Consider the following 15,834-nt stretch of genomic DNA (forward strand, 5'->3'; position numbering starts at 1 on the left):
ATTGATGCTTTTGAACTGTGGTGTTGGAGAAGACTCTTGAGAGTCCCTTGTACTGCAAGGAGATCCAACCAGTCCATTCTAAAGGAGATCAATCCTGGGTGTTCATTGGAAGGACTGATGCTAAAGTTGAAATTCCAATACTTTGGCCACCTCATGCGACGAGTTTACTCACTGGAAAAGACTCTGATGCTGGGAAAGGTTGGGGGCGGGAGGAGAAGGGGACGACCGAGAATGAGATGGCTGGATGGCATCACCGACTCTGTGGACATGAGTTTGAGTGAACTCCAGGAGTTGGTGATGGACAGGGAGGCCTGGCGTGCTGTGATTCATGGGGTCGCGGAGAGTTGGACACGACTGAGCGACTGAAACGAACTGAACTGAACTGAACTGAAGCGGGAATATCTTGAGTAGACAGAGACCATTATTTTGAAACAGAAAAAAAAAATGCTTAAATATGTAAAGTGTTTGAGGAATGCATGAGAAATGTCTATTTCATTCCATTAGGTCAAGATGTAGACCTTTCCAACTCACATGATCTTCTCTATTAGAACAAACAATCATATTTGAAAATGACAATAGGTGGAAATAATCTTATAACAAAGAAGATATATAAACATTGTTGAATGATTTGATCTCTAGCCAGGAACTGACAGTGTTGGAAAATGTTTTGTAGATGATTGTACACTTAAAAGCCATAAACACTGACTGACGAAAGAAATTTACTGTTTTAATTTTAATTAAGCTTTGTTAACCCAAAGTGGAATTGCAATAAATGTAAATAACACATATGGAATGTGCTTTATTTTTTATTCAGCAAAACATACATTTTTTAAAAAAACTGAAAATCATTAAAAAAAAATCAGCAAACATGCCACAAAACAAACCAAACATAACTAAGGTTCCCTGCTGATAACATACTGTGACTTTTTATTTTGGCTTGTAGAGGTCACAGAAACTCACAGACTTACAATATATACACAGTCAAAGATTCTAAGTGCTTATGTGGAACAAAGAACTTTGAGTTATAAAACCATGAATGGCTTATAGAATGAAATTTACTAGATCAGTCTTTGTTCTTATGAACTAGAGTAATCTTGTTCTTTGACAGTTGAAAATAGATCTTGTCTATATTTTCACAATCAGTGGCCCACAGCTAGTGTTCATCATTGGTGGAACTGGCAGAGTTTTCACTCTCTTCAGCTGGTGGACTGTGTCCCCGCTGGCTTGGAATAGCAGGAAGCACTCGGTTGGTCCGTAGAGGTTCTCCAGACAGAACTAGGAGGAAAGAATAGAAGAAGAAAAGACTTTCAAGGTTTTCTTCTCTTAGGAATGGAATGGTGGTAGAAGAACTGTGTTATATCTGAAGGAATAGAGGCGCTTCTAAGAAGTTTTTCTTCCTGAGAGCTAAACTTCAGGAGATAGTCATGTGTATCTACCTATCAAGCTTACATGTAGTCAGGGATATCGTGTGTGTGCGCTAAGTTGCTTCAGTCATGTCTGACTCTTTGTCAGCCTCCTCTGCCCATGGGATTCTCCAGGCAAGAATACTGGAGTGGGTTGCCGTGCCCATCTCTAGGGGATCTTCCTGACCCAGGGATTGAATCCGCATCTCTTATGGCTCCGATATCTGCAGGCAGGTTTTTTACCATTGGTGCAACCTAGGAAGCTCCAGTCAGGGAAGTCAAATATGCGCAATGCGAGGTGGGGCTGAGTTTGGTGAAAACATGATCAGGCTGTGCGTGCCTGGCAAAGTTCTCTTTTCCTTGGGTGGAGCAGCCCTTGAAAGCCAAGTCAGCACAAGGCCCTAAATAAGCCCCAAGACGTTTGTACTGTGCTTTTATGCGAACCTCAAAAGGTTCTCAGGTTTCTTTCAGAACAAGCGCTGTACCTTTCCATTTCTTTTTCATAGAGCTATAGTTGATCAGAGATCTTTATCTTTCCCTGTCTCCTTAAATTTAATCATGAAAAGCAAAGCTGTTGGGCTCTGCCAAAGAAAATCCCCTCTTTGGCTTCTCTAGGCCATACTGGATTTAAGGCTAAGTGATTCTTTCCTTAGATGTTTTTATGACTACATTTCTTCTGAAAGACAAAGTCAGACTTGAATTTCATTCAGTGATTGAATTCACACAATCCAAAACTCTCTCTTTAGACAAATTAGTAAGGGCAAGGAAAATAATCTGTCCAGGAAGAGGTCTTGGTTTCTGCTACTAAGTCTGTGTGTGACTTTGGACAAATCTCCACTTCTCCTTTTCCTTATCTGAAAAAAAAAAAAAAAAGACAGAGTTGTCCTAAGACCCCATGGTTCTTGGTTTTTAACTAAACTAAACTCTTGACTTATCCTATTTGAACTGCAGTCTGGGGCAGAAAAGATGTATTGCTTATTTACTCTGTGCAAATTGTTGCCAAGGATTTTGCATATGTCATCTCATTTAAACCTCTCAACAATCTTATCAGGTTGCACTACTTTTACAGGCTACATGAAGAAATTGAAGTAAAGAAAGGGTAAGGGACTTGTCTTAAATAGAGCAGCTTCTAAGTCATCTAATCTCTGCAGTTAAGAGGATGTAGAGAGTGTGTGTGCACATGTGCTTACGAATGCTTGCACACTTGTTATAAACCAGTGCGTTGGGATAGGAAGAACAGGAAGAAAGGAAATTATAATCCAGTGAGTATTATTTGTTTCTTGAAGCAGCTGACTCAGTATCCTGTAGCTCTGCAACTTACTGCCTAAATAATATCAGGTGAGTCATGTGACCTCTCTGAATCAGTTTTCTAATCTACACTGTCTCAGAGTACAGATATAAGCATATACAAACTCAGAATTTCTGAGTGTTGGGGACCTGGAATCCATTTTATAACAAGTACCCCAGATAATACTTCAGTTCAGTTCAGTTCAGTCGCTCAGTCATGTCCGACTCTTTGTGACCCCATGAATCACAGCACGCCAGGCCTCCCTGTCCATCACCAACTCCCGGAGCTCACTCAAACTCATGTCCACAGAGTCGGTGATGCCATCCAGCCATCTCACTCTCTGTCGTCCCCTTCTCCTCCCGCCCCCAATCTTTCCTAGCATCAGAGTCTTTTCCAGTGAGTCAACTTTTCTCATGAGGTGGCAAAAGTATTGGAGTTTCAGCTTTAGCATCAATCCCTTCAATGAACACCCAGGATTGATCTCCTTTAGAATGGACTGGTTGGATCTCCTTGCAGTCCAAGGGACTCTCAAGAGTCTTCTGTAGCACCACAGTTCAAAAGCATCAATTCTTCGGTGATCAGCTTTCTTCACAGTTCAACTCTCACATCCATACATGACCACGGGAAAACTTAGGCACAGGCAAACTAAATCACTTGGTGAATAGAATATATTAACAGTTTATATTGTGAGAAGTTTTGTATAAAATAATGCCAAAAGTAAACCTGATGAACATCATACTTGATTATTCTTTCTGCTAAGTACTGCAGAGCCTGTGAGTACAGAGGTAACACACATTTCTATCTGTCCAACAGAGTAAGGAAAACAATGTCAGGAAGCCAGTCTTAGAATAATTTTTAAAGCATTAAAGACATTAAATACTACATAGCAAAATAAACTTCTGTTATTGTTTTTATAGTCCAAACATAAAAATTTCTCAAGGGAGCGAGTATTTCTTTTAAACAAGCATTACCATGTTGGATGGAGCTTTAAAGACTGTCTCTAGTCTATTTTCCTATAATTTTCAAGTTTTGGTACTTGATGTTCTCTTGGAAAAATGAAAGTAAACCGAAATAACATTTAGTCCTAATAACAGCACTACTATTTGCAAAGGAAGCTGAGGAAGATTGAAAATACTTACATTTTTGGTCTGGTAGGGGAGCTAGGTTGTTCCGAGTGAAAGGAAGATCCCTGATTTTGGGTCTGTTTGGGGAGAGATGCTGAAAATTTTGTCCTGGGGACAAACATAATTTGCATCAATCATCTGAGACTCAACCAAGTGCAAATTATAAAATCCAGTGGATTAGAGAATCATACAAGTTGTTATAGATCATGAAGTTTATAATGTTAACAACAAAATAACTACACCATATTCAGTTTTTATCACATGCCAGTCACCATTTAAGTGAAAGGAAAAATGTATCCAAAATCATTTCTTGAGTAAACTAGCTTTAAAAATATTATAAACAAGAACAATTAGGGACTTCCCCAGTGGCACAGTGGATAAGAATTCATCTGCTAATGCAGGGGAAAGGGTTTGAATCCTGGTTCGGGAAGATTCCACATGCTCTGCAGTAATCAAGGCTGGGTGCCACAACCACTGAGCCTGAGTTCTAGAGCAAACTGAGTCCCACACACTCTATATATGGCCTGGGAGTCACAACTACCGAGCCTGTGTGTTGCAGCTACTGAAACCCACACACTTAGAGCCTGTGTCTGCAACAAGAGAAGCCACTGCAAAGAGAAGCACGCGCACTGCAATGACTAGACCCCACTCGTGGCAACTAGAGAAAACTCAAACAAAGCAACAAAGACCCAGCGTAGCCACACACACACACACACACACACAAAAATAAAACAAAAAACCAAGCACAGTTGGTCATATACTGCACAAAACTTAAAAGTTTGAAAAATAAAATAGGGTATTAACGTATCATGTATTTGTGAATCTGTGTTGAAGAGTGGGTGATGAGTAGGACATATTCTTCAAGATCAGTGTTTCTCAATCCTGGCTGCATTGAGAAATTATCTGAGGAGTTAAAAAAAAAAAAAAGATGCTACTCTGACTAAACACCAACCACACCAATTAAATGAGTATTTCAGGGGCTGGATTGGATGCTAGATTTGTTTCAGCTCCCAGGGGATTCTAATATGAATCCAGGATTGAGAATCATGAGCTGGAAGATGAGAAGTGAATGAAAGCAGTTTGGGGACCTGGAATATATCCTTTAAATGACCAGTAGTGCTATGCTGGAGCTGTGCATACCAATTTTCAGGAATTTTGTGAGATGGTTGACATCACACTTAGTGGCTTGACATCAGTCATGGTGGGAGTACATACATCAGGGAAATCAACAAGCACTGATTTTCCTCTGAACAGCCACCTAGTAAACATTTATTAGCACATGGGGACTGGAATGCAAAAGTTAGGGGACTGGGATGCAAAAGTAGGAAGTCAAGAGATAACTGGAGTAACAGGCAAATTTGGCCTTGAAGTACAAAATGAAGCAGGGCAAAGGCTAACAGAGATTTGCCAAGAGAATGCACTGGTCATAGCAAACACCCTCTTCCAACAACACAAGAGAAGATACTACACATGGACATCACCAGCTAGTCAATACCAAAATCAGATTGACTATATTCTTTGCAGCCAAAGATGGAGAAGCTCTATATGGTCAGCAAAAACAAGACCAGGAGCTGACTGTGGCTCAGATCATGAACTCCTTATTGCCAAATTCAGACTTAAAGTGAAGAAAGTAGGGAAAAACCACTAGATCACTCAGGTATGACATAAATCAAATCCCTTACAATTATACAGTGGAAGTGACAAATAGATTCAAGGGATTAGATCTAATAGAGTGCCTGAAGAACTATGGACACAGGTTCAGGACATTGTACAGAAGGCAGAGATCAAGACCATTCCCAAGAAAAAGAAATGAAAAAAGGCAAAATGGTTGCCTGAGGCGGCCTTACAAATAGCTGAGAAAAGAAAAGACTCTAGAGGCAAAGCATAAAAGGAAAGATATACCCATTTGAATGCACAGTTCCAAAGAATAGCAAGGAGAGATAAGAAAGCCTTCCTCAGTGATCAATGCAAAGAAATAGAGGAAAACAATAGAATGGGAAAGACTAGAGCTCTCTTCAAAAAAATTAGAGATACCAAGGGATCATTTCATGCAAAGATGGGCTCCATAAAGGACAGAAATGGTAAGGACTTAATAGAAGCAGAAGATATTAAGAAGAGGTGGCAAGAATACACAGAGGAACTATACAAAAAAGATCTTCATGACCCAGATAATCACGATGGTGTGATCACTCACCTAGAGGCAGACATCCTGGACTGTGAAGTCAAGTGGGCCTAGGAAGCATTACTACAAACAAAGTTAGTGGAGGTGATGGAATTCCAGTTGAGCTATTTCAAATGTGAAAGGGCTGCACTCAATATGCCAACAAATTTGGAAAACTCAGCAGTGGCCACAGGACTGGAAAAGGTCAGTTTTCATTCCAATCCCAAAGAAAAGCAATGCCAAAGAATGCTCAAACTACCGCACAATTGCACTCATTGCACACGCTAGCAAAGTAATGCTCAAAATTCTTCAAGCCAGGCTTCAATAGTACGTGAACTGTGAACCTCCAGATGTTCATGGTGGATTTAGAAAAGACAGAAGAACCAGAGATCAAATTGCCAACATCTGTTGGGTCACTGAAAAAGCAAAAGAGTTCCAGAAAAACATTTACTTCCACTTCATTGACTACGCCAAAGCCTTTGACTCTGTGGATCACAACAAACTGGAGAATTCTTCAAGAGATGGGAATACCAGACCACCTGACCTGCCTCTTGAGAAATCTGTATGCAAGTCAAGTAGCAATAGTTAGAACTGGACATGGAAGAACAGACTGGTTCCAAATTGGGAAAGGAGTAAGTCAAGGCTGTATACTGTCACCCTGCTTGTTTAACTTGTATGCAGAGTACATCATGAGAAATGCTGGGCTGGATGAAGCACAAGCTGGAATCAAGATTGCCGGGAGAAATATCAATAACCTCAAATATGCAGAGGACACCACCCTTATGGCAGAAAGTGAAGAAAAACTAAAGAGCCTCTTGATGAAAGAGGAGAATGAAAAACGTGTCTTAAAACTCAACATTCAGGAAACTAAGATCATTGCATCCAGTCCCATCACTCCATGCAAATAGATGGGGAAACAATGGAAACAGTGACAGACTTTATTTTTCTAGGCTCCAAAATCACTGCAGATGGTGACTGCAGCCATGAAATTAAAAGACGCTTGCTCCTTGGAAGAAAAGCTATGACCAACCTAGATGGCATATTAAAAAGCAGAGATGTTACTTTGCCAATAAAGGTCTGTCTAGTCAAAGGTATGCTTTTTCCAGTAGACATATTTGGATATGAGAGTTGGACCATAAAGCAGGCTGAGCTCCAAAGAATTGATGCTTTTGAACTGTGGTGTTGGAGAAGATTCTTGAGAGCCCCTTGGACTACAAGGAGATCAAACCAGTCAATCCTAAAGGAAATCAGTCCTAAATATTCTTTGAAAGGACTGAGGCTCAAGCTGAAACTACTCATTGGAAAAGACCCTGATGCTTGGTAAGGTTGAAGGCAGGAGAAGGGGATGACAGATGAGATGGTTGGATAGCATCACTGACTCAATAGACACGAGTTTGAGCAAGGTCTGAGAGATGGTGATGGACAGGGAAGCCTGGCGTGCTGCAGTCCATGGGGGTCCCAAGGAGTTGGACACACCTGAGTGAATGAACAAGGGCAACAGGATCAGACAGGATTAGGCTTAATTCCCAACTTGAGCAAGTGATGTTCTCTCTCTCAACCTCAACTTCCTCATATGCAAAAAGTAGATAATAGCTTTCTCTGTCTTTTCCAGTTGTTATAAAGATTAACTAGGAGAACAAAGGTAAAGCATTTAGCTTATAAAGTAAACAATAAACATTAGCAATTATTCCAGTGTTACACTGTGGCATTTTTTCATATGATCTCCTATAGAGTGGGGCATGTATTCATTTGATCTTTTACTTAGCAGTCTAGTAGGAACCAGAGTCACTATAGTGCGGCCCATAGGGTTTAAGTCTTCCGTTTGGGTAAAGCAGTCCTTAGGACAGGGGGAAAATATCCACCCCCTATCTGCTTTGGTGAGTCCAGTGGTAGATTTTTAGGGGTGGTCATCTGAGCAGTGTCATTTAATGAATATTAAGCAAAATTTCCAGTCTCTTGGGTGTACATTTTGCCTTTATATTTTTATTCCTTTGAAATTTGAAGGTTAAATAACCTCATAAGTGAAAGTGAAATTGCTGAGTCCTGTCTGATCCCATGAACTGTAGCCTACGAGGCTCCTCCATCCATGGAATTTTCAGTCAAGAGTACTGGAGTGGGTTGCCATTTCCTTCTCCAGAGGATCTTCCCTACCCAGGACTGAACCTGGGTCTCCTGCATTGCAAGCAGATGCTTTTACCATCTCAGCCATGAGGGAAGCTCATAAGCCATTGTTTAAAAAAAAAAAAATTCCTTAGTAGAATTACAGTAAAACCTGTATCAACTCATATTTGATTATTTATCCATGAACACTGGAGCAGAAATTTGCAAAACCAAAAATGAGATGATAATTATGGGTAACGCTACTGCGCACTTACTATGGTCAAGCACTGGACTAATTGCTATATATGTAATCTTATTGAATCCTAATAGTCCCTTTCCCTTGTGAGAGAGGTACTGTCATCCCCAGTTTTCAAATGCGGACACTGTGATTTGGAGGAGTTCTGAATGGAGCTCAAGGTTATATGACAGGAAGTGACAGAATCTGGACCCAACCCAGGTCTGTCTGGACCTAAAATCCCCACCATGTTGCCTAATTAGGGGCCAAAATGGTATAGATAGGATGGGAGAAGTGGCAGAGAGGGACTTTAGCAGTGATTTGGGAGGAGGTGGGAGGAGAGTTAAACTTCTTGCCACCCTGACATTTTGCTCAGTTTTGAAGAACAAGGCAGAATGTGCACAGTTCAAAGATCTCTTATCTGTGCTGCGGGTGCTTTCAGGGAGTGTCCAGCCTGTGGAGGATGACCACTGTCTTAGAATAAATAAAAAGGCAGAAATTTTTTTCATAGTTAAATGAGGAAATAGAAGAGAATGAAGATTAAAATAATGACAAATACATTCAGCACTCATCTATTGTAAACTCTTTGCATTCCAGAGCCTAGAGTACAAAGAGATGGCAAGGTGTTCAAAGTGGCTGATGGGAATAGAAACAGATAAAGTACTTTTGAAGGCCATGAGTAGTGCTGTGACGATATCACAGAGGAAAGAAGGGTCCAGAGAGATCCATGTGTCTTGAATCCCATAGACCTTGCTTAAACATCTGTTCTGCCACTTCCTAGCTACCTTATGACCTTCAGCAGGTGGGGTAAACCACTCTAATCCTCCAATTTCTTCATCTCTAAAATGGGGATTAAAAACTCCTCTCCTGCAGTGCTGTTGAAGGGGAAGTCTGTGGTTCACTGCTCCCGAGGAGGCTTAACAGGGCGGAGGACGGATTCTTTCATGATGGATAGTAAAAAGGGGCCACACCTCCTATAGTAGTCAGGAGCCTTCTATATAGGAGGCAAGTTTGGGCTGGTTCTTAAAAGATTGTAGGACTCAGTGGATGGAAGGTTAAAAGAAAAAACAAAACAAAAGATGGGCAAAGACGTCGTAGAGTAAAAGGTATGGAGTCCTCAAGAACTGAGATATTCAAGGAATTGTTCAAGGGGGTGGGGCGGGGGAAGGATTGAAATGGGAGGTGCAGAAGTTGAGAAAGGTAAGTGAGGTCAGGCTACATCGGGAGGACTTCGCCAGCTAAAGAATCTGGCCTTTGTCCTAGAAAGATGCAAAGCTGCTGATGGGTTTAAACAGAGGTGGTCATAACATCAGACCTATGCAGGGAAGAGTGGGAGTTGTTGCTGGGATAGTCTAGAAAATTCTGGAGAAGAAAGTTCTCTCTTGAGGGAGAAAGGAAGCAAGCACTTTCTTAGGTTCCTTGTTGTAAATAACCAGGCTGGTAGCAAACACCACAGAACTCTGTTCCATTTTCTCTGAAAGCTGCTTGCAATGAATTAAGCTGATGTGCTCCAAATTCCCTCATTTAGGTTAAGTGCCTTATTCCCCATCCTCTCCATCTAGCCCACTGACAGGTCTCAATAAATGTTAAGCAATAATCATTACAGCTAAATGTTCAGGGTTGCTGATGTCAGCACAGGATATTAGCTGCCAGGAATTCAAACAGTAGTAATCACTGCTAGTCCATATTATTTCTACTAAACCCAGGGCAGGAAAAGAAAAAATCCAGGGGAGAGAGACGATCCAAGTTCAAGCCAGTGGTGCAGTGGTATGATTTATAGTACCCAATTGGTTTACCACATTAGGTTTTCACATCAAGTATGGGAGCTCAGTGCAGAAATCTGCTGAGTTTCAACCCGCCTAAACTAACAATTTAAACCACTTAAGTGAACTCTCCCAACTGTAGTCTGGAAGTTTCAGTAATCGTTAAAAAAAAAAAAAAATCTCAAATTGGGTTAAAAATATTTGCAGAAATAGAATCCATAAGGCAGAAATATTTTTCTTTGGGGGAAGATGGTATAGTTTCTAAGAAAATCACATCGTAAATAATTTGGTAAGCATGCTATCAACTGGACTTTGAGATTTAAAGAGAGAAATAAGGGAAGCCTTTATTTTGTGGGTTCGATCCCCGGGTCGGGAAGATCCCCTGGAGGAGGAAATAGCAACCCACTCTGGTATTCTTGCTTAGAAAATCCCATGGACAGAGGAGCCTGGCGGGCTATAGTCCATGGGGTTGCAGAGTCAGATGTGACTTAGCAACTGAACCGCTTCTACCACCATTGTATATGTGCTCAGCCTGACTCTTTGTGACCCAATGGACTGTAACCCACAGGCTCCCCTGTCCATAGTATTGTCCCTGGCAAGGATACTGAAGTGGGTGGCCATTTCCTACTCCATTGGATCTTCCCAACCCAGGGACTGAACCTGCATCTACCTGCATTTCAGGTGGACTCTTTACCTCTGAGTCCCCAGGAAGCTGTGTGGTAACTTCTTAGGAGATTTGGGTTAAAGTTCTGAATATGTCACTAATTAGTTGTTAAGACTGAACAAGTTGTTTTAACTTTTCTAGGCTATGTACATTATAACTGGAATGGCCTTCATGAAACAAAACAGCCCCAGACTATGTATCCAGAGAGTAGGAAAACTGTAGCTGAGAGAGATGACATGTCTTGCCTTATCAATCAGGGCTCATTCAGGAAAATGGAGAACTCTTTAGGTCTCTGAAAGAGAGGCAATTTCATATAGAAATTTCATTATACTGGTGGTGGAAAAGTTAAGAAGCTAGATGACAAGGTTAAAAGACATCCAGAAATTAACCACAGAAGGAGGATGCAACCACTTCTCGTCTGGAGTATAAGAGAAAGAGCTGGTATTACCAAGGCCCAGAAGCTAGTGGGAGCCAGACCCACAAGTGAGGGGCTGTGTGGAGGAAGTAGGAGGAGTGGAACCCCTACTGAAGATTCCATAGGAAGCAGAGGGACATTGAGGAGAACTACACTGGCTTTCCTCTTTCTCCTGCTCTTACTCTTGCCAATGCCTCCTGGCACTTCACCAAAAGTACCTGGAGGCAGCTTCCAGGGAGCCTAGGAGGTATAGTTTCCTGAGATACAGGATAGAGTTGGAAGAGATTAGATCTGAGAGCAAAAAGGCAGTTGAATAGTATATTTGCTTAAATGTCATCATCTATAGCTTGTGTCTAAGGCACTGGGCTTAGTGTAGGGCCTGGCACATAGTTTTATAAAAACCCCACAAATTTGTGTGTATTTGTATAGTACTATGTTCAAGTCACTATTTTAATTATTATAAATGTTTCAATTTGTTTAACCTTAATACTGATTCACAACCCTAAAAGTTTGGTATTTCTTCCCATTTTTGACATGAGGAAACAAAGGTTCAGAGAGATTCATTAACAGCAAGTAAAAGAGAGCCAGTACTTATTGACAAAATAACAACAAAAGTGTGACTTTAATTAAAAGACCTCTCCTGGAGAATTCCCTGGTGGTCCAGTTGTTAAGATTCAAGTCTTTGATTGCTGCGGACCCAGGTTCAGTTCTTATCTGGGGAACTAAGATCCTATAAGCCATGTGGTAGCCAAAAAAAGAAAGAAAAAAAAGAATTTTTCTGTTAACCACTGGATATGCTGCCTCTTGACAAATTATAATAGATACCCAATAATCATTTAAAGAATGAGTGAAGACTAGGGTCCTTTCCATTTAAAACTCTTATGATTTTCATATGTAAACATGAGAAGAAAATCAATTTAAAGTGAGCTGTATAATCAACTTAGAAAATCCATGTTCCTGAAAGTTCATTTATAGACTGAAGATTCTTGGGATATTTATCTTGTCATGACTCAGTTACCTAGAATGGCTCCTAGTTATTATCAGCACTCAAAAACATTGGTTGAAAAAATCAAAGCTTTGATCCAGACATAGCTAATCATTTAACATTCCCTTGGCGAATTCTGCTAGTTCTTTTCTGCTTTCCTGCCCCTAGGGACTTTTCAAGTTACTTCACTGGAAAAGTGAAATCATTCCTCAAACCAACTTTATTGAATTTTCTTTTATTTTAAGTAATATACAAAGTTTTAGAGGCACATGTGACAGAATCTATGAATTCTCTATTCAATATCTACTCCCTTTTTTCTGTTAGAAACAAAAATCCAGTTTTGGAGGTACAGTCATGTGATCAGCTAAAAGACAACAATTCCCAGTCTCCCTTGCAGATAGGCAGTCATGTGACTAAATTTCTGACCAATGAGATGGAAGCAGACTCTAGGACTTATGGGCAATAACTTATTACACTTGATCTTTGCCAAAAGGCCAAGAAGCGATGGGAGATAATTTATTAATGGGAGATAATTTAGTTTGGGGACACCCATTTTCCTCCCCCCTCTCTTTCTTTCTCCCTGCCTCTCTCCTTTTTCCTGCTCTTTCTGCAAAGGATGAAAGCCATAGGTTAAGTTGTAGAGAATACAGATGGAAGGAGCCTGGGTCCCTGGTGATCATGGTTCACCAAGCACTGGGAACCATAACGTTCAACTTCTTTCATATGAGAGGAATAAACTTCTATGTTGCTTAAACCACTGTTACTTTGGGTTTCTGTTACAACAGATGAACCAATTCTAACTGATAAAGAAAAAATAGCCCCAGGCTGTTTTGGGAACAGAAAAAGAACAAGACTTTCAAAAATCTAAAAAAAAAAAATTTCTTTTTGTCTGAAAAGAAGATATTAGCCAGGACAGGACTAACTCCAGAAAGCAGGCTGAGTCAAGGCCCTGGAGGCCATCAAAGTGTTAAAAGACAGCAAACCAATATCTTTGCTTCCTAACCCCTCCACAGAACACAAGGAAAACTACCCACACGCCAGTGCCCTGAGAAGGAAGTAAGACCTTGAGGGAAGTTCTTCTCAGGAAATAGGCGTCATGTATTTATTCAAATAAATACGTTTAAATACAAATAAATATGTATGAGAGAAGCCGTATGCTGCCTCACAGGTTTCAGACACCAGGCATGTGTAAATGAGTGAAGAGAGCCAGGCTCATGCTGCATATTAAATGGGAAGGAATTGTTCTTACCTCAAAGATATATTGATCTCATCTACTTCTTAAAATATACATAAACCCTCTTGGTCTTTCACTTTTCTACTTTTGAAAGAAGCATGGATTCAAGAAACATATCATTTTCCCTCTTAACCCCACTATAAGAAAAGCAACAGAGGCTTATTGATAACAGACACTCCATGGAAAGAGAATAGAGAGTGGTGTGGACTGGGCTAAACTGGGGACCGTGATGTCCAAGTGGTGTCCATAGGGACACTTTTAATGTAAAAACTTCATGATTTTTAAATGTTAGTAATTAATTCACTTGATGACAAGATAAGCTATTATAGTAATGACCTGATTTTGGAAGCTGTTCTGAAGCCTGTGCTTTAGAACAATAGATCTTAGTCTCCACTGTACCTCAGAATCACCTGTGGGTGTTTTAAAAAAATATAAATAAAAGTTTTAGTGTGATATGTTTGTTTAGAAATGGGTGAAAAGTAGACACATATATATTGCTTGTATGTGTACAAAAATACACATTCTTTAGTGTGATGTGCTTATTTATTTAAAATGTATATATATGTACATATACAAGTACTTAAATATGTATAAAATACTTCCGGAAGGACAAGCAAAAAATTAATAACATAGTTTGCTTCGGATGAGGGGCTGCATAGCTGCGGGCAGACACAGGTCATCTGCCAGGCAATCCTTTGACGTGTTTGGAGTCTTGAACCATAAGTGTGTGATGTGTTCCCTTTCTACACATACATGTGGAAGGCATTACTCTTTTCCCTTCTGCCTCACCAAAATTTAGGTTCAGTGGGCCCAGAGTGGGCATTGAACACCTGATTTAAAAGCAAACAGTCACACAAATAAATCAACCCCTTGTAGGTGATACTGGCAAGGATCCCTGCTTAAGAATCCTTGCTGGTGAAAATAATACTATTCCTGCTCCAATCTGCCAGTCATCACACATATTTGGTGGGATGAGATAAGATGAGAAGGCACATGCTTCTACCTGATGATTGTCCTCAGGTTGGAAAAGCAGACTGTTTGCATAGCCTAGACATCCTGAATCCAGTGGACTAAAGGGAAGTCCTCCAGGCTACCTACTCTCCCTCCTCACTCAGGACGGTGTGACATGTTTCTTGTACAGAATCTGTCAGGAATGAAGAAGGACATTACCTGATGAAAGATTATGCAGATGAGGAAGATGTGGGGGCCCTGATACTTCCTGGTGGCCAGATCTGCTGGTGAGCAACCTGTCTAGCAGCTTGTCAGATGAAGACATAGTCCAGGCTTTATAGAACACCGGGTGAGAATCACCTTTCCAAGGGTTATCTAGCAATGCCTGGCAGCCAGTTCTGTTATTCAACAAATCTTGCTCACTTCGGCTTTTCTGAGATCGCTGGGCCGCATGATGAGTACCAGAGCTCAGGCCAGCATGGGAAGTGGCCCCCTGGGAGGCTGTCAGGAAGTTATGGCCCAGGGTGATGGGTGGGAGGCTCTGTGTTCTGATTGGTGGAAGCCCTTTACGGGTCAGAGGCTTCTTTTCTGGCAAGTGATATTTTGAGTTTTCTGAGGTCCTCTTCTTAAAGTCAACCATAGCCACCTGCTCACCAGGCTGCTCTTGACAGTTGGTATCCAGGTTGCTGTCAAAGGTGGTGATGATGTCATCGACTTCCGAGGTGTGCTCCCCCCTGTGCCAGTCCCTACTGGGGTCCTTCTGATAGGCTCTCTGCTCTTCCTTTCTGTTCTTGCAGAAGATTTGATTGAGCATGCTGAATCGTCCCTCCTTCTTCTGGGGTCTACTGTTCTGGGCAGGAAGGGGTCTAGGAGGCTCTGTTCTATAGGAATATAAAACAAGGATGCTCTGTGAGAACAGGAAGTGGCACAACAGCAGTCATCAAACAAAATACCTCCCTCTATTCCATCTCCAGGAAGATCATTCAAAGTCACTCAGCGCCCTCTCAAGTTAAAGGTGATGTGCAAAAGCTACTCACATCACCCTTTGCCACCCTGTTTCTTGCCATTGTCAGTAATTAGAATGTATCTTAATTAGATTTTGCTTGTTCCCTCAGGAGCTATCCTTTCAAAATTTGTTTTTGCCAGGGGATCAAATAAGCTGAAAATACCTTCAGGGATTACTGTTCTCACTTCTTAAGGCCAACTAGTAGGAGTACCAGCTTTAAGTCAAAGAAATAAAGGCCAAATATTGTGTTCAGGCTTTAGTTAGCAGCTGGGTGGAGGCTGCAGAGCTGGGGGAGGGGAGTCTGATTTTTTCAGGCGTTCTCTGTAAAGGCTCCCCCGAGATAAGGGCAGAGCTCTGACATTATCCACCTCAGGAAGCCTGCCCATTTTATGCTGTTTGTGTGTTATTTGTTTCCTGTTGAGTTTTTACTAAATTTCCTATTGAAAAACACTTAAAACATACTAAAGGAAGCCAAGAAGAGAAGCTTTTGTCTGAGCTTGGGCTG

General features: G+C 41.0%; 1 protein-coding gene across 1 annotated transcript in view; it reads right to left on the reverse strand.

Annotated features, from left to right (window-relative positions):
- Positions 1-225: 225 nt before the first annotated feature.
- ANKRD55 (ankyrin repeat domain 55) overlaps positions 226-15,834 on the reverse strand; it is a 107,559-nt gene continuing 91,950 nt past the window's right edge. The window contains exons 9-11 of the mRNA XM_055422033.2: positions 14,543-15,204; positions 3,831-3,923; positions 226-1,275 (exon numbers count right to left, since the gene is read on the reverse strand). Coding sequence (XP_055278008.2) covers positions 1,154-1,275; positions 3,831-3,923; positions 14,543-15,204 — 877 coding nt within the window. The 3' untranslated portion in view covers positions 226-1,153. The remainder of the gene's footprint in view (positions 1,276-3,830; positions 3,924-14,542; positions 15,205-15,834) is intronic.

The sequence above is a fragment of the Moschus berezovskii genome, chromosome 18 (assembly GCF_049115385.1).
Source record: "Moschus berezovskii isolate FMDL1 chromosome 18, NW_MosBer_1.0, whole genome shotgun sequence".
NCBI classification, from domain to species: domain Eukaryota; kingdom Metazoa; phylum Chordata; class Mammalia; order Artiodactyla; family Moschidae; genus Moschus; species Moschus berezovskii.